The following is a 20,052-nucleotide window of genomic DNA, read 5'->3' as shown; positions in this document are numbered from 1 at the left end:
AACCAATTTACCATTAAATGTTGTTGTATATTTTTGTTCTGAGGCGAACAGTTAATGCTAAATTTTTGTTTATGCAATTGTTTATGACTTTTATTGAGTTAATAAAAAACTTTTCAAATAGTTCATTTCAAATTGTTATTACCTTGATTAATTGTTTATTATTTACAAATATATATTTAGATTTTTTGCAGTTAGCATTTTTAATTTAACTTTATGTCTTTAGTCTGTACTCAACCTACTGATCTTTCCAATGGAGTTTATTCACCAGTCAATGATCCCTTACAATATGACATTAATGATGTTTTAACATATTCTTGTAATAATGGATACAAATTGGATGGAACTAGTACAGTAACTTGTCAAAGTGGTGGAACATTCACTACACTTTCTGCATCTTGCATTCAAGGTAATATTGAGACCATTGTATGATAACCACAAATAATTTTGTGGTTTTATGCAAATGTTATAAGAAATTAGTTTCCAACCCTATAACCAAATTGGATTTTTTTAATTATTTTGATTGAACAAAACTAAGCATTGAGTTTATCTGAGTCAATATTTTTGTTTTAGATATTTGTATGAATTGATTAATTAAACACTCTTAGTGAAATATTTGATTGTGAATCACATTTTTAAATACTTTCAGTTTAGTTTGTTTGCTTTTTAGTTTCATAAAATTGCTTTATTCTTTGAATTTCTGCTTTCAGTTTGTACTCGACCTACTGATCTTTCCAATGGAGTTTATTCACCAGTCAATGATCCCTTACAATATGACATTAATGATGTTTTAACGTATTCTTGTAATAATGGATACAAATTGGATGGAACTAGTACAGTAACTTGCCAAAGCGATGGAACATTCACTACACTTTCTGCCACATGTGTTCAAGGTAATTATTTATTGTTGTACTTTTTAAATTGTTTTTGAAACCAATTTACCATTAAATGTTGTTGTATATTTTTGTTCTGAGGCGAACAGTTAATGCTAAATTTTTGTTTATGCAATTGTTTATGACTTTTATTGAGTTAATAAAAAACTTTTCAAATAGTTCATTTCAAATTGTTATTACCTTGATTAATTGTTTATTATTTACAAATATATATTTAGATTTTTTGCAGTTAGCATTTTTAATTTAACTTTATGTCTTTAGTCTGTACTCAACCTACTGATCTTTCCAATGGAGTTTATTCACCAGTCAATGATCCCTTACAATATGACATTAATGATGTTTTAACATATTCTTGTAATAATGGATACAAATTGGATGGAACTAGTACAGTAACTTGTCAAAGTGGTGGAACATTCACTACACTTTCTGCATCTTGCATTCAAGGTAATATTGAGACCATTGTATGATAACCACAAATAATTTTGTGGTTTTATGCAAATGTTATAAGAAATTAGTTTCCAACCCTATAACCAAATTGGATTTTTTTATTTATTTCGATTGAACAAAACTAAGCATTGAGTTTATCTGAGTCAATATTTTTGTTTTAGATATTTGTATGAATTGATTAATTAAACACTCTTAGTGAAATATTTGATTGTGAATCACATTTTTAAATACTTTCAGTTTAGTTTGTTTGATTTTTAGTTTCATAAAATTGCTTTATTCTTTGAAATCTTTGAATTTCTGCTTTCAGTCTGTACTCAACCTACTGATCTTTCCAATGGAGTTTATTCACCAGTCAATGATCCCTTACAATATGACATTAATGATGTTTTAACATATTCTTGTAATAATGGATACAAATTGGATGGAACTAGTACAGTAACTTGCCAAAGCGATGGAACATTCACTACACTTTCTGCCACATGTGTTCAAGGTAATTATTTATTGTTGTACTTTTTAAATTGTTTTTGAAACCAATTTACCATTAAATGTTGTTGTATATTTTTGTTCTGAGGCGAACAGTTAGTGCTAAATTTTTGTTTATGCAATTGTTTATGACTTTTATTGAGTTAATAAAAAACTTTTCAAATAGTACATTTCAAATTGTTATTACCTTGATTGATTGTTTATTATTTACAAATATATATTTAGATTTTTTTCAGTTAGCATTTTTAATTTAACTTTATGTCTTTAGTCTGTACTCAACCTACTGATCTTTCCAATGGAGTTTATTCACCAGTCAATGATCCCTTACAATATGACATTAATGATGTTTTAACATATTCTTGTAATAATGGATACAAATTGGATGGAACTAGTACAGTAACTTGTCAAAGTGATGGAACATTCACTACACTTTCTGCATCTTGTATTCAAGGTAATATTGAGACCATTGTATGATAACCACAAATAATTTTGTGGTTTTATGCAAATGTTATAAGAAATTAGTTTCCAACCCTATCACCAAATTGGATTTTTTTAATTATTTCGATTGAACAAAACTAAGCATTGAGTTTATCTGAGTCAATATTTTTGTTTTAGATATTTGTATGAATTGATTAATTAAACACTCTTAGTGAAATATTTGATTGTGAATCACATTTTTAAATACTTTCAGTTTAGTTTGTTTGCTTTTTAGTTTCATAAAATTGCTTTATTCTTTGAAATCTTTGAAATCTTTGAAATCTTTGAAATCTTTGAATTTCTGCTTTCAGTTTGTACTCAACCTACTGATCTTTCCAATGGAGTTTATTCACCAGTCAATGATCCCTTACAATATGACATTAATGATGTTCTGACATATTCCTGTAATAATGGATACAAATTGGATGGAACTAGTACAGTAACTTGCCAAAGCGATGGAACATTCACTACACTTTCTGCCACATGTGTTCAAGGTAATTAATTATGTTGTACTTTTCAAATTGTTTTTGAAACCAATTTACCATTAAATGTTGTTGTATAATTTATGTTCTGAGGTGAACAGTTAATGCTAAATTGTTGTTTATGCAAGTGTTTATGACTTTTATTGAGTTAATAAAATCTTTTCAAATAGTGCATTTCAAATTGTTATTACCTTGATTAATTGTTTATTATTTACAAATATATATTTAGATTTTTTTCAGTTAACATTTTTCATTTAACTTTATGTCTTTAGTCTGTACTCAACCTACTGATCTTTCCAATGGAGTTTATTCACCAGTCAATGATCCCTTACAATATGATATTAATGATGTTTTAACATATTCTTGTAATAATGGATACAAATTGGATGGAACTAGTACAGTAACTTGTCAAAGTGATGGAACATTCACTACACTTTCTGCAACTTGCATTCAAGGTAATATTGACACCATAGTTTAATTATTGTATGATAACCACAAATAATTTTGTGGTTTTATACAAATCTTATAAGAAATTAGTTTCCAACCCTATAACCAAATTGGATTTTTTTAATTATTTCGATTGAACAAAACTAAGCATTGAGTTATCTGAGTCAATATTTTTGTTATAGATATTGGTATGAATTGATTAATTAAACACTCTTAGTGAAATATTTAATTGCGAATCACATTTTTAAATACTTTCAGTTAGTTTGTTTGCTTTTTAGTTTCATAAAATTGCTTAATTCTTTGAAATCTTTGAATTTTTGCTTTCAGTTTGTACTCAACCTACTGATCTTTCCAATGGAGTTTATTCACCAGTCAATGATCCCTTACAATATGACATTAATGATGTTTTAACATATTCCTGTAATAATGGATACAAATTGGATGGAACTAGTACAGTAACTTGTCAAAGCGATGGAACTTTCACCATGCTTTCTGCAACATGTGTCCAAGGCAATTATATATTGTTTTACTTTTTAATTTATTTATTAAACTAATTTAACCTTGAAACTTGGCTTATTGGTTGGTTTCTAAGATGAATTTTTTTTAGTCAATTCTATATTTGCGGTTAAATTGTCATTAATCAAAATGATCAGTGTTTTATTGAGTTAGCATTTTTTGTACACTTTCTATTGTTGCCACTTTGGTAAATAGGAGGTTTTTTGTCCACAGTTTGTACTCAACCTACTGATCTTTCCAATGGAGTTTATTCACCAGTCAATGATCCCTTACAATATGACATTAATGATGTTTTAACATATTCCTGTAATAATGGATACAAATTGGATGGGACTAGTACAGTAACTTGTCAAAGTGATGGAACATTCACTACACTTTCTGCCACATGTGTGCAAGGTATATATGAATATACAAATAAATAATTTTTATAAGTTTGTTCAGTCTGATCTGGTGAAATAAGAAATGTGCATTTTTTTAAATGATAAAAAAATTTGTTTGTGTGCTAACATAATTATAATTTACAATATATTTTATAAGTCTTGATTTTTATTGGCTTTATTTTTTTCAGTTTGCACTCAACCTACTGATCTTTCAAATGGAGTGTATTCACCAGTTAATGATCCCTTACAATATGACATTAATGATGTTCTAACATATTCCTGCAAAAGTGGATATAATTTGGATGGTACAAATACAGTAACTTGTCAAAGTGATGGAACTTTTTCTTCACTGGCTGCCACTTGTACAGAAAGTGAGTTAAAAAATTTTCATTTGTATTTTAATTTTCAGAAAGTTTGTATTCCTTTTCGAAGAGTTAAAGCTTTTATATAGCTAAGATCTGTGGTTTGTGTATTTCTGTAAAAAAAAATTAAATAATAGTAGAAAATTTAACTTGTAATTCAAAATATAAAAGTCTTGCTTTAAAACACAACATTGCAACGTTTTATAAGTTTTAAGTTTACTTTTTTGTGACTTTTTTAGAACATTTAAAATATGTAGTATAATTTGTTTTTCTTTGATATATATAGACTATTATCCTTGTATTTTATTTAAACAAAACAAAGTGCACTTTTCGCTGTTGTCCTAGTGTTATATAGATTTATATCACTTTGTTTTTATTTAAGATTGTAATTCGAAAGGATGCAACAATTTAGGATTGTGTGTTGAAATTTCTTCTTCATTTTGTTGCCTTTGTGAAGCAGGTTACAATGGATTATTTTGTGGTGAGTTATCACTTTTAATTGCTTTTTTGAATATCCAAAGGCAAAAATAAAAATATATGAATAAAATGTGACAAATACAATGTGCAATACTGATAGAATGCAATACAAATACACACCACATACAATAAGCAGTACATATGGTTAACTTTCTATAAAAATTGTTTGATGGATAATGCTGTACAACGATTTCACCTTTGCCACTTTTACCTCCTTTATCAATGGTAGCATTTTTATATTACTTATTATCCAAGAAAAATAAGTAAACTCTTTCCAAGTGTAAGGCTATGTTAAATTATTATAACAAACATGTTTGGGTGATAAAAATTAATGTTTTGTTCAGAGTGGTATGTAATAAACAGCATCGAATATCAACCACTGGTCACGGTGGCGACGTCCTATAACAACGCCGCGGCAACCTGCATTTCCGTAGATGCAAATGCAATAATAACCCAGCCAGACGTGTCATCTCGCTCTGAAATTGAAATTTCGTTAAGCCTGACAACAACTGTGTTTTCAACTGGTCTACTTTGGATCAATGTAATCAAAGATTCTCGTAAGTACCTCGACTCGGATTTACCAAGGCTGTTGTAGATATAATGTTGAATTGGATCAACTTAATTTATAATACTTACAGAAAGCGGAAATTGGATATATGGAACAAGCGGCTCAGCAGTATCCGTCCTAAATTTTGATTCTAGTGCCGGTTTAACTGAAAGTTGTGTAGTAATGCAGACCGTTTCACCGTATCATTGGTTTGACGTTTCTTGCGACGGCACATCTGCAAATGTTTTTTGCCAAAGATCGTATGTGGCTGAAACGTGTATATAAAAACGTTTTTAAAATTCCAATATCTACATTGCTATCTTTTATCAGTATCATGACGCACTTGTTCCGTTTTATTTTTGTGTTGTGCCTTTTTTGACCTCGTTAATAACAGTTTAAAATAGAGTTTTCTTGCCCAAATGAAAACCAAAATTGTTAATTAAATGGACGTTTAAGTATGTATACACTTGGTTTCTATAAGCATTTATTATTAAGTGTAAAAAATGTAAATAGTAAATAAATTATATTTATTTTTTATATTACTGCTTTGTTTTGCCAACTTTCTATTATACTTTGTTCGGTAGAGTAACTGTTTATTCTTGCGTTTGGAAGAAATAGTAAAAGATTCCTACTTGCTAACTCGTGATCATCATATTATGCTAACAATATTATGGTTCAGTAGTTCCCAACCTTTGTAGTGTGATGGACCCTTTAGATGTTTTTTTAGAAAGCTGTGGACCGGCAACCTTTTTCTAGTCACGGGCCAAAACCAAACTCAGAAAGAACTCTGCGGCCGCACAAAATGTTAACTAAGAATTGTGTTATTTTCATGTAAGAACAACTGTGAATCAGCCGGGTCTCGAATCGTTTTTTCACTTAAAATCGTGTTTAGTTACATTTTAGGGGGGAGTGTTGGCGCAAAGCGCTAAAAAGGCGTTTGTTTGGTTTAAAATTCGACTTAACACGTTGGCATCCATACTACTAATGAAAAGTGTATTAAAACTATACTTTGAGGGAACGCGATAACATTCCCAATTTAATCTAGCTCCGTGTTTGACTTTTTTAAGTCAAGGCACACCTGGCGAGCGAAGCGAGCGCGATTTTTTTTTTGGTATACCGGCATTTCTTTTCTTGTAAGTTTTTATTACATTGCCGAAAAAAAAATTAAGAAATATATTTCCATCATTTTGAATACGTTTTCCGTTTTTCCGTAAGCACTTGGCGGCCTTCCACGGAGCAACGGTAGAGAAGCGCTGATCTAGGTGAAAAAACAGCATCAAAACGTAAACAAACCGGACGCAGAATGATGATTCGCGCGAAGCGCCAAATTTTTTCGCACTTACGTAGTTGAAATAGTCAAAGAGGCGGCGGGCCGGATGAATTACATCGGCCAGTTAAACTCTAGTGGCTGATCCAGTGTTTTTGTTTTAGGGCACGTGAATGTTTTAAAGATGACTTCATAAAGTAATGTCATACCAAGCAAATAATAACCCCTGTTGTCGGTCACATTCGTGCTTAATTCCCAACTAAATTGGATAAAATTTGCGTTTACTTGATTTAGTCAACAAAACTTTTAACATAGAACAAGGCCTGAAGTATAAGATTCACGCATTGATATAAAATATTTGTTGGTATTGTTGAGCATTGATCCTACAACCCTATGGCTGCACAAGTGACCAAATAGCTATACGACTCAAAATTGCATTTTTAAGAAACTAGACGCCCAACGAAATGGCAGTTTAAGTATTGTACAGCTAAACAGATTTTGTTTTTATTTTAAAGACAAAAATGCATTATCGTACGTATAAAGTATAGGCAAAAAATCCTCACACTAAAGCGAAATAAAATTGGTTAAGTAAGTAGCAAACAATTTTAGAATTGCATTAAATATTACCGGTACAGCCACGCACATGAGTGGTTTGCTTTTACTATATTGATTTTGTGCATGCGAAGCTCGTGGATCCTCCGTTTGGTTGTAGTGTCCAGTGTTATTTATATAAGTTTAATCACAGATGATTAGGTTTAGATCAATTAACAATATAAAAACGAAATACTATCGATAGGTAGGTAATATGAAAATGCGACAGTAAATGCACCATCGAATGTGAACTGTTAGGTGCACATATCGTTAGTGCACAATGTGCACCGAATATCGTAAGTGCACATTTTGGTTTTGAGTCCTGTTGCAATTTGGCCGGATGGATGTAACGACTGATTAACGCGGGTCGGATAAAAATGAGGTACAAATTTTTTATTAACTTGGTTGTTATTGAACGAAGAAAACTTGCACGAGTAACCGATTCGATTTCAGTGCATTTTTTCAAAATAATATTTTTTGACACTGTAAATTATATTTCATTGACTGAAATTTTGAAATATGTTGACTAGGGATTGTAGTGCCTTACTCGCGCTTTTCGGCATTTAACCAATTTGTTATTGTTGCTGTCCATTAGGCAGCACACGCTAGGTAAAATACCAATGTACGCACCGGTTTATTTTGTAGAGAGTAAGTTTTTGATTAATGAGTCTCAATTAAATGTTCTTTTACCACGATCAAATCACCAACTTCTACAATGGGTATTGTCTGAGTCTGATTACAAATCCACACAGTGTTTGTAGGCTGGTGTTTAGCAAACCAGCCAGAAGCCGGCAATCAACACAACCTTTCTGTAGTTAACTGGCGACCAACTGAGTATATTGAAACGCCAATACACTTCGCATGACGGAAACAGGTTACGTGTCATAGCACGCTACAAATACTCGCACACAAAATTTGTTGCCGTCCGTGAATATAACACGACGGCTGATTTTCGCAATATACCCGAAAGGTTGCTATATTTTTTAACACAATTGACTTTTGTTAGAAAGTACTTAATACGATTCGAGCGAAATGAACATGAACAAGGCAATGAGTCACACGAGTTGTAGCTTTTAGCAACACGTTCAACAACAAGCTGTTTTCTTCTGTCGATAAGTCAACGAACGACAGGCGTTATATGTTTTTGTCTCTTTGTCTCGCTCACGTCCTATCGTCATACATGGTGAAAAACGTGAAACTGTGAAGACAAAAGAAAGGAGGGGCAGTTATTTGTTCGGAATTAAATTCTATTGATTTTTAACATTGAGCAACATCTCCTTATAAATTTGCATTTTTTTTAGTTTGCACAATTCGTTCAATGTAAGTTTTAAAATAACGACGCATCACAAGAAAATACGCTTTGAAGTTGGGGTGGTCCTAAAGTTGTGATTTGAAAGCTAATGTTTCGCGTGTGGATAAACCATTATGCTTTTTCATACGAGGTATTTAAACTCGTGTGTAAACGCGGCTGCGTGATGAGAGAAAAACAGACAAAAACCCAAAACGTACCAAATGTTTAAAAGAATTCGGAAATTTAACACGAAATTATTTCGTGCACAACAAAATTAAGTCGTGATTCACAAGTTTAACGCGTTGATTTCAAACTATTGAGCTCCAAGCACAAAAATTAAGCTCTTTTAACATTTATCAAAAGATCGTGCGATCGACGTTTAAGCTTAGACTTAGATAATAGACCAGGGGTCGGCAACCCCTGGCACAAGTGGCACGCGAGATGTTTTTTTTTTCACGGCACGCCAATTGATTCAACGCTCATATTACATCACCTTACGAAAGAACAACAGTTACATCACTACCACATTATCAACATTATTATTACATCACTAACACTAGTGCTAACTAAATGGTTGAACATTCCAAGTTCGTTAGATAGAAATCGCTCTTCTGGTGTAAACGAAGTATAAACCGACGTTTCGGCAGCAGATACCAGCTGACCTCATCAGGGTTAATAATTAAAACGAGACTGAGTTAGCCATCTTATATACTGAGAAGTAAAAAATTGAAAAAACGTAGATTAAAATTAATAATTCTAGACGTCGCTGAAGTATGCGATAAGCTGTGACACGTCGGAGTCATCCGGTGCGGAACTGCGCCGTCGGACAACGAGCGTTTATCAGCTATTGCGTATAGCTACAACGACGAGTAGATTGCCGGATACCATGAATCCTTTTTATTCATGGTGTTAGGAAATTTGTCAATCCGGAATGATTCAATGAACCGTCTTTTGTAATAGTGCGGTTCCCAGTCTAGAATTTTACAGTTATCCCAATCAATTCCGTGTCGGAGTTCAACCGCATGCTCTGCCAGAGCTGACCGGGATGCCTTTTCGTGGCGGACATCACGCATGTGTTCGAGTTTCCTGGTATGAAAGGAACGTTTAGTTTCCCCTATATATGTTGCTGAGCAACCTCCACAGGGAATCTCATAAACAGCCCCTTGACGTTTTTCTGGTATGACTGGATCTTTAGTTGAAGGTAAAATGTTTCCAATTTTTCTGGCTGGTTTAAAAGCTGGTTCCAAACGTGGCAGTTTTTAGGCGGTCGTTTGTAGGTGGTCCGTACAGATTAAGGCACATCTTTTCTTTGAGCTTCGTTTCTTCACTCGGAGGGCAATTTGTAGAGAGTAGGTTTTCGATTAATGAGTCTCAATTAAATGTTCTTTTACCACGATCAATCACCAACTTCTACAATGGGTATTGTCTGAGTCTGATTACAAATCCACACAGTGTTTGTAGGCTGGTGTTTAGCAAACCAGCCAGAAGCCGGCAAGCAACACAACCTTTCTGTATTTAACTGGCGACCAACTGAGTATATCGAAACACCAACACATAAATATATTTACACTTCGCATGACGGAAACAGGTTACGTGTGCACGAAAAACCTTTTTTAGGGCAGCGGAAATGTGTGTCATCACATAACTCCGCGTTTTGCTGGGAATGTTTTGGTTAGCAAGTTCTTACGAGCGGCAAAATAACGGTAAATTTCCATTACGTCATAGCGATAAAAGACAGGTTTTATGTGAAAACAAACGAGGTAAAAATATGCAATACGATAAATTCCAAATTATCCACTAATTATTACTTATGACGCTACAATTTAACAGAAGACACGAGATGGTAACCGGCACATTACAAAACACTACATCCCTCCCCTTTTACTTTAAACATCACAACAAAGAAATTAAAACACATGTACGGTACATGACAATATCACATAAAAAAAAAAGCAGTTTTGGACACTGTATCTGAATCAGTTCTGCAGTACCCTTTCCCAGTAAGGTGTGACCCTTTCTTTCTGTAACAATGAAATCTACCTTGCACTTATGAAGACTGTCTTTAGACTTCACCTGAGCTGTAAAAGTTCCTAAGGTAGCAAGAACCCCACTTCCATAGGCATACTTTACTTCCATATGCATACATTACAGCGTCTTGGCAGACTTTCTGGTTCCTGCCATAATTTTCTTCTTCTTCAGCCATTCCCATGTATCCTTTTCAACAATATTGGCTGACGCCCCTAAATCAACCAAAATTTTTGGCAACGTAACACCACCAATTACCACCAGTGTCACTGTATAAAACTTTTTTAAAGGTTTCAGACCAAAAACGAATCCATCACCATCTCCCTTCTCTATTCCGTTTTGGACAGTGTTATTATTGTAATGCCTTTCAAAAGTACGATGCCCTCTTCACCGTTATATTTTGATGGCTTGAAAGCATTGGACGAACACTTTGACTTGAAGTGTCCTACTCTACAACATTTAGCACAAGCCTTTCTTCTAGCTTGACATTGTATTATTTTAGACATGTTTTTCGTAAGTTATTTAACCACTTGCTTTGTGTTTATCAGTCATATTTCAAAACGAAAGAGACTTCTCTTTAAACTGCGTTGAAAATGTTTTTTTTCTTCCCTTAATTAGTTTCACAAGACGACTAAAACATTTCGTTAAAGAAAAGAAAATATTAAATGAAATCGTTTAAAGATGCATGGTTCGTCGATAAAATTTTTAAGGAATAGCTGAGAAGAGGCGCTGTAAAAATAAAAACATTAGTTATGTGATGTATAGCCTACGAAGCTAATTAATGTAGGTATATATGAAGGAAGCAGGCGCGGATCTAGGATTTCAGTTTGGGGAGGGCCATGAAATTTTTTCAGATATGACGTCACAATTTTTTCAGATATGACGTCACAAAAGTATACCATTGCGTGACGTCATAATTCAGCGATTTTTTTGGTATACCGGTATTTCTTTTAAATTTCTTGTTTTTGTTACATTTAAAAAAAATGGTTAAAAATATTTGTCGATTATGTTTGAATACGTTTTTTGTCCGCGACGCACTTGGCAGCTTTCCACGGCGCAACAGTAAAGAAGCGCTGATCTAGTTGAAAAATAGCATCAAAACGTAAACACACTGGATGTATAAAGATCATTAGCGCGAAGCGCGAAAATTTTTGCATTTACACACTTAAAATAGTCAAAAAGTATTTAAAATGGACTCGTGTCTAATTTGTCAAAGAGGCGGCGGGCCGGATGAAGTATATTGGCAGGCTGGTTGTGATACAGATTTGCATTAACAACAAAAAAGCTTTTAATTGTACTTGGATATAAGTTAGTTATTATATAGTCGAGGTCAGCGTACGGTCACTTACGGTCAACGCCGCTTTGCGCGAGTGCGCGAAACGAATTTTACCATCTTTTTGAAATATTCATTATATGGCGCCATAAGCTCGAACACCACTACAAAGCTTAAAAATATGTCTTTTTTTGTAGGCCATATTACCTAGGGAACCGCGAAAATAAGCTGCCTATTAAGTAAAAAAATGTACATATTTTTTAGTTTGGGGGGGCCATGGCCATATCGCCCCCCCCTAGATCCGCCCCTGGAAGGAAGTGATGTCAAATAAATGAAATACTTCATAGAATTAGATTAGGAAGATGGCAATCCAGAAATTCTTTTCAGATGAAATGAATAAAATTTGTATTTTTTTATATTTCTACGTTTTTTTGTGCAAAATCTAGGTTTTTCTATAAATTTTTTTTCCTGATTTGGACAATTGCTTGGCTTCCTAGTGACGCCGAAGATTGTAACTTTTTTAAACAACAACAAGTCGTTACATGAGGCAACTGATGACTGCATGGTTATCGCTTTCAACAAGAAAGTAGCCTATACCTTTCCCAGTTTTTCATTAATCACGCAATACTCAGCGTCTATTTGCTGTCATTTCTGTAAGAAGTACGCATGGAACAAACTGGTTTCAATGCCAAATTAAATTCAAACTCTCCTTTCTAATAATTGCACTTTCCTTAGCAATTTCTTTAATTGTCACAAACTAACTAAATTTATTTTGACCCACCTTTATAAGCCATATAGCTGCGCTGCGTAGTAGGCTAGTGTGCCTCCAGTGACTGACGCAGGTTGACATCAACAGTTACTTGATTGCGTGAAGATTTAAAAACTAAAAAAACACGCAAATAATGGTGTTTTGTCTTTTTGTGAAAATATGTGGCTGGCTGAAAAAAATCTCCTCGCGGGCCAGGCCGTAGTTGGTAACACCTAGATTAGAGTATGGCTGGCAACAATAAAATCTATTAATGTCAGGTTTTAAATCTTAATAAATAGTCGGCAAACGCTAGGTCACTAGCATCATTCTCCATAAGCCTAAGTTCAAATTAACCACTTTATAGTTGCGCTATCCAGGTTTTATGACAAATAATAATTTTACTACAAAGAGCTTAATCTGTGTTTCGCAACCTTTTTTGGCTTGTGATACCCTAAAGAAATAATAAATAACTTGAGGCACCCTTGCTCGAATTTTTGATGCGTGGTTAACTGTCACGTTACAATAAACGAGATTGAAACAGTACATTAACTGTGGTTGAAAAACCCTTTTTAATTTTTAGCGGCTTTTTCGTTTACAAAAATAGTACCAAGAAGGTTACTTATTGAGCAAATATTGAAATCCTAAATAATTTGAAATATCTCTCGGCACCCTTGAGCGTTAAAATGGCACCCTAGAGCAGGGGTCCGCAAATACTTTTTGGCGCGACCCAAAATTGCCAATAACGAGGTCTCGCGACCCAAATACTTCGAATTTTTTTAATAGAATAGCTTTGCTAAAAAAACAGTAATTTATTGTGTCTCTATTCATTAAGACAGATCTGTTATGCGTTTTTAAAGAGAAAGATTTCTGTAACACAACTGAAAAGAAGCCTTGAGTTTTACTACTTCTAATGTCTCATTCGGATGACAAATATGATTTAGCAACCAATATGGGTTGCAGGCCTGCAGCCCCACCAATTCCCCGCCATAACCCCTTCAACCCGCGTCCGCTATTGCGCTTTTTTAGTGCAATAATTACGTGGCAAGGTTTGTAATGATTTTTTGGCGCGAATCACTAAAAATGCCCGACGTCTCATAGCAATCGTTTTAGGAAACTCAACATTATAAGGCTCGCATATAAGGATTTGTCAGAGGGCAATATAATTTTTAAGACAGAGGTCGACAACCTTTACCAAGTCGCGGACCAGACCAAACTTAACAAGTTCTCGGCGGGCCGTATTAAATTTGCGCTAACAATTTTTTTTTTTTTTTTTTACGTGTTGCCTTTAAGCACTTTAATATAATAACTCTTAATCAGGGACAAACCCAAATGTTTGATGCAGTGAAAATGAGTCTTAGTTACACTACCACAAGGAAGCAACGGGCGTAGCGCGAAAACAAATGTTTGAATTGAAAAACCTTTAAATTTACAAGTATAGACGTGGCGCATTTTCCACACACGAAATAAAATACAAATATATTTCTTATGCTATTTTTGTTAATGTTTATCATTAAATAATACATCAGCGAATTAATTTGGAAAAAATGATTTTAGATCAGCGGTTCTTAACCGGGGGGGCGCGCCCCCCTATGGGGGCGCCAAGCAATTCTAAGGGGGGCGCGAGCTCGACTTCAATATTTTAACTTTTTGCAGTGATTTTAATGGTTTCGTTTGGGTTAGGCATAATTCCTACATACAAACTCTGTTTTTTGCCAACTTTAACATTAAAACCGCAAACATTTTTCGCGCTGCGCGCAAATCTTCTATTTCCCTTTCAGAAAATCCATGGTATCACTGCCCTATTAAATTAACTTATAGACAAACGATAAAAGCTATCGCCCTTTCGGACTATTTTTTATCCATATTTTATATATGATAACAGGCTATAGCAACAGGGGGAGTCGAACTTTTTTTGCGCGAAACTATATTGTTTTTGCAATATTGCCGTTGTATTGTGTGTCGTTACATCTTTTCAAACACGATAACACAATGTTTAATATTTGCGCTTGACATTGTTTGCGCTCGACACCATACAACTCTTACAACTGTGGAGTCAATACCCTCGCAACACGTTTGTCAAACTCAGCTCGATAAAATCAATGTGTCGAGCTCGCGCAATTTGTTGTGTGCCCAATGCGAAACGCCTCTTCGGTTGCAGTTTAGCCAATTCGACCAAATGAAACTCAAACATTTTTTTTTTTTTTTTTTTTTTTTTCGCGACCAACAACACCCTTCACTATTTTCCTCTTTTATTAGTGATATTTAATTGCAAAATGTCGAAATATTTTCATAGGGGGGGCGCGGCTGAAAAAAGGTTAAGAACCACTGTTTTAGATGGTTTTATGCTCATTACAAGTCTGGCGCTCGTGGAGTGCGGAGCGAAAAATGGCAAGCAGAGCAAGTTACGCTCAGGCAGTGAATAAAAATGCGGCCAGCTTTAAGAGGCCGAATTGCTTAAGTATGAGGACAGTTAATTTATTGTAAAGAGACGAAATTCTGAATCTTATAAAAAGTATGGACTATCCGCTGAAGAAATTAGTTGGGATTGCAGAAATGCGAGGCCAAAACGTCGACATAACTTGCACCAATAGACAAAATGTTTTGGAACTTTACACAAAGCTATGCGCAGCAGAATCAGTGAAATTTGTTAAACTATACGAAAATGACAAGATTAACATCGCAGTTGGCTGGGTGCCTATCCCTTTCCCCAGTGAACTCATAGCAGAGAAAATATCGGCAAAATATGGAAAAGTTGAAAAGGTGACACACAGGAAGGACAAGATTGGGTTGCAAACCGGAATGAGAATCTTGACAATGAATTCAACGGACGTGGAAGAAAACCCTTTACCAAGTTATATTAGGATGGCGGACTGTGAATTTTACGTAACATATCATGGGCAAGTGTTCACTTGCAAGTATTGTGACGAGAAAGGTCACAAACAAGCAAACTGTCCCAAACGTCAAAAAGATTTTCCTCGGCTAGTAAAAAGACAAGAAGAGCACAAGCAAGCCAAAGCACACGGAGAGACAAACGATAACGCAGTTGCCCCCAACTCTAGCGCTGGCGTCAACAATGCTGATAACAATCCACACTCTACAACAGCCGTAAGCAGCATTCTAAACGATGGTGAAAAGAACTCCCCGGACTTCAACTCTGAAAACAACGCCAACATCAAGTCAAGCACACCGAAGCTTTCCAACAACTGGTCAAGGAAAAGGCTGCAACAAAGCCCAGACGAGCTTCCTAACAGCAAATCTATTAGCCTATGTGCGACCAGAATTTCGCTGACATGCCCTGGCTGCCAAGTTGAAGCTGTGGTTTCGGCTCAGTCGAAAACTTTCGTTTGCTGGAGTTGTTCCAACAAGTATTCCGTAGCAATGAAGTGCTGCACGGACGAGTTATTTCTGGTCGAAGAGGGTAAAGAAACATGTCAATGTCCTTCATGCGAAGGGACATTGAGACGTATGCCGTGCTGCGATGAGCTCCAGCCAGAATACAAGACGAAGGAAGATGTGCTTGAGTGCATACAGTGCGAAAGGTACTCTGTTGTTTGTAATTGTTTTACTGTTAACTCGCTACCTAAGGTTACCATGTGTAAAGCGTGTAGTAATACCCATTGCAAGTATAAGATAGTCAACTGTAGTTGCGGGAAAAAGCATTCCTGTCTTATGGGTCCCAATAAAGCGTTTAGATGTGATTGTGGCATGGAGTACGAGTGGGACATTGATATTGGTGTCGAACGCGTTTAAATACTATTTTTATGTCTTTAAATATTATTTCACACAACGTTCGAGGTTTAAACATTGCTATGAAAAGAAAATCGATTTTTAATTTTTTACGTCGTAAAAAGTGTCACGTTGCCCTTTTGCAGGAAACCCATGGTAGTGCTAAGCACGAAAAGTTATGGGGTATGGAATGGGGAGGGGAAGCGTTTTGGGCGCACGGCACCTCAAGCAGTAGAGGGGTGGCAATACTAATCGACAAAAACTTATCCTATTCCGTCTCAGGCACACGGGTAGACCAAGAAGGTCGATACTTAATGGTTGAAATGACAATAAATGCAACCCCAATAGTAATTGTTAATGTTTACGCGCCGAATAAGGACGATCCAGAATTTTTCATCAATTTATTCGCCGTACTTGACAGCTTTTCCGATGCCCCAATAATCATGGGAGGGAACTTTAATCTAGTTCTGGACAATGTCCTAGATCAAAATGGAAGTAAAAAACATCGTAACCGAAAAGCGGAGAAAGTCTTTTGCAATATATGACACATTACAAACTAACAGATATTTTTCGCCACAAATTTCCAACCGTTAAAAAGTTCTCAAGGCTTCAGAAACTACTAGCGGCATCATCGCGTTTAGATTTCTTTTTAATTGACGGATCTCTCGTCGAAAACGTTAAAAATGTAGACATAGTCCCCGGTATTATGTCCGACGATAATATGGCAACTCTAGGGGCTCACATTAACCCAGCACCACGCGGTAGAGGCTACTGGAAATTTAATACATCACTATTAAATGACCAGCGTTACAAGGATAAAATAAGAAAGGTAATCACTTATTATAAAGCAGAAAACCATATAGGCGAAACCGACCCACATGTAAGATAGGACGCCTTGAAAGCAGTTGTTCGGGGAGAAACTATTAGATATGCGGCCGAACTAAAACGAAGGCTAAATATTAAGCAAATCGATTTGGAAAAACTGATTGGCGAGACGCAAGACGCTATTTTAAAGAACTCTGAAACAGAATTAGGCCCCTTGCACGAAAAATTGTCCAAACTTAAATCGGAACTCGACCAACTAATGCTGCGCCAAACTAAAAGCGCCATAACGCGAAGTAGGGCTCGCTGGGCAGAGGAGGGCGAGAAAAATACAAAATACTTTTTAAATTTGGAAAAAAGGCATTGCAAAAAAAAAGGGTATTAACAGACTTTTTGTAGATGATAAAATAATAACTGACCAAAACAACATTTTGGACGGTCTAGTTGACTTTTACAAGCAACTCTACAAACAAAACGGAGATCTATTGAACAAAACCTTAATCGCCTCAAAATTAAAAATTAAGGCAGAACAATCAAAACTATTAGAAGCGGAAACAACAGAAGCGGAATTCTTTATTGCTCTCTGCAACATGGGTAAAAATAAATCCCCTGGGCTAGACGGTTTTCCAGCAGAGTTTTATATCACCTTTTGGGACAATATCAAATGCGTCTATATGGCAGCTTGGCGACATACAGTAAATACAGGTAGGCTATCAGCTTCTCAGTCCGAAGCAGTGGTAACTCTACTTCCAAAAGCTTATAAAGATCATCTTCAACCGGGGAATTTTAGACCGATAACGCTTTTGAATGTAGACTACAAAATTGATTCAAAAGTAGTTAACACCAGGATCCGAGGGGTACTAAACGACATTATCTCGCCTGCGCAAAATGGTTTTATTCCAAAACGATACATAGCCACTAATATTCGTCTTTTGTTCGATATCATTGACTGCGCCGACTATTACAATATACCTGGCGCGATACTGTCTTTAGACATGTTCAAGGCCTTCGACACGGTAAACTGGGACTTCATATATACAGCCTTAGCTGCTTTCGGGTTCGGGGACAAGATTATTAAATTGATCGAATGTTTTTACCAAAATCCTTCGTGCGTAATTGTTAACAACAACTTTTTATCAAAATCGTTTAACGTTGAACGTGGCGTACGCCAGGGAGACCCTCTCTCTCCAACTTTATTTGTCCTGTGCATTGAATGCCTTGCCGCTGCGTTAAAACAGGGCCGCCAAAACGGCATCACAATAAATGGCAAAGAATTTAAAGTGTCCCTATTTGCTGACGACACTACAATATTTCTATCGGGTAGTGATCAGGATTTTACAAGTCTTTCGGATTATCGACGACTTCGGCGAAATGTCAGGCTGCAAGGTCAACATGTCCAAATCAAACGCCTTTTTTATCGGAACAAATCGTGAAAACTGTCACAAACCCATGGAACAAAGTGGACTTCAATGGCCATCAGGTACTATCAAATACTTAGGCGTTGAAATTCCCACTAGCTCGAGTAACGACGCCGAGCTAATTGAAAAAAATTTCACACCAAAAATTAAAATAGTATCAAATATTTGGTCCGCGAGGGGTCTCTCTCTTCTCGTAAAAATAACAGTTATCAAGACCCTCATGATTCCAATCTTAACCTTTAAAATGAGTGTTGTCCCGGTTAATATACCCAAATGCTTTATCTCAAAAGTTAAACGAATCCTCTTTACATTCTTATGGGGGTCCAAATGGGAGAGGGTGAAAAGAGAGACTTTGAGTGCGAGTATTGCAAATGGGGGGGCAGGAATGATCAATATAGATAATTACTTGTTAGCCTTACATACGAAATGGATCTCTAAACTACTTGACGAAAACGCGGAAGCTGATTGGAAACAAATCGAAGGCCCCTTTATCCAAGGTAACAGATTAGAAGCGCTTCTTAATGGGAACATAGGAACAAACAATGCAATCACAAGGCGTATACTTCCTATGCGAACGTTACGTTGCGCAATAACGGCGTGCAAACAACTCTTGGAAATTATAGATCCAAAGTCAAACAGCCGTCCGCTTTGGCTAAACAAAAAAGTAAAATTCCGCTCAAATGTTTTTTTTATGCCATCACTTATAGATTCCAAGTCATGCGGTCATGCGCACGTCACCTTTGGTCTGAGAAGACTACATCAAAACGCCAATGTAATTCAAAGTCAAATTTGATACGCGCGTTTTTGTGCAACTTCGTATAGTGAAAACAGTTAAAAATATTGAGCATGCGGATCCGTCCCGAGAATGTAATTTATCTTATGACAAACTAGACACGAGTCCATTTCTCATACTTTTTGACTATTTTAACGAAAAATTTTCACGCTTTGCGTTAACGATCTTTATACATCAGGTTTGTTTACCTTATGATGCTGTCATTTGAACTAGATTAGCGCTTCTTGCGCTGTGGAAGACTGAAGTGCCAAAGTGCGTCGCGTACAAACGGAAAACGTGTTCAAAAATATGAACATACATTTTTATTTTTATTTTTGAAATGTAATAAAAACTTGCAAGAAATTCGAAAGAAATGTCGGTATACCCCGAATAAATTCGCGCTCGCTTCGCTCGCCAGGTGCGCCCGGACTTAAATACAGTACGTTAACAAACACTGAACTACATTAACCATTAAGGTTATCGCGTTAAGTGGTTTCATTACACTTTTCAATATGAATAACGACGTGTGGACTCGAATTTTGAACCTAACAAACGCTTTTTTTCCCGCTTTGCGCCAACACTTTACTGCCTCCTTAAAAGTAACTAAACAC

General features: G+C 35.5%; 1 protein-coding gene across 1 annotated transcript in view; it reads left to right on the top strand.

Moving 5' to 3' along the window:
* LOC146168086 (CUB and sushi domain-containing protein 1-like) overlaps positions 1 to 6,106 on the top strand; it is a 71,482-nt gene extending 65,376 nt beyond the window's left edge. Inside the window, exons 72-84 of the mRNA XM_083386207.1 lie at positions 224 to 406; positions 708 to 890; positions 1,152 to 1,334; positions 1,645 to 1,827; positions 2,089 to 2,271; positions 2,609 to 2,791; positions 3,052 to 3,234; positions 3,554 to 3,736; positions 3,956 to 4,138; positions 4,311 to 4,493; positions 4,867 to 4,965; positions 5,306 to 5,518; positions 5,600 to 6,106. Coding sequence (XP_083242333.1) covers positions 224 to 406; positions 708 to 890; positions 1,152 to 1,334; positions 1,645 to 1,827; positions 2,089 to 2,271; positions 2,609 to 2,791; positions 3,052 to 3,234; positions 3,554 to 3,736; positions 3,956 to 4,138; positions 4,311 to 4,493; positions 4,867 to 4,965; positions 5,306 to 5,518; positions 5,600 to 5,793 — 2,336 coding nt within the window. The 3' untranslated portion in view covers positions 5,794 to 6,106. The remainder of the gene's footprint in view (positions 1 to 223; positions 407 to 707; positions 891 to 1,151; positions 1,335 to 1,644; positions 1,828 to 2,088; positions 2,272 to 2,608; positions 2,792 to 3,051; positions 3,235 to 3,553; positions 3,737 to 3,955; positions 4,139 to 4,310; positions 4,494 to 4,866; positions 4,966 to 5,305; positions 5,519 to 5,599) is intronic.
* The last annotated feature ends 13,946 nt before the right edge of the window (positions 6,107 to 20,052 follow it).

Source organism: Ascidiella aspersa, chromosome 1 (genome assembly GCF_963924565.1).
Source record: "Ascidiella aspersa chromosome 1, kaAscAspe10.2, whole genome shotgun sequence".
In the NCBI taxonomy this organism is placed as follows: Eukaryota; Metazoa; Chordata; class Ascidiacea; order Phlebobranchia; family Ascidiidae; genus Ascidiella; species Ascidiella aspersa.
The sequence above is the reverse complement of the archived record's forward strand: the minus strand, read 5'-3'. Positions and strand labels throughout refer to the sequence as shown.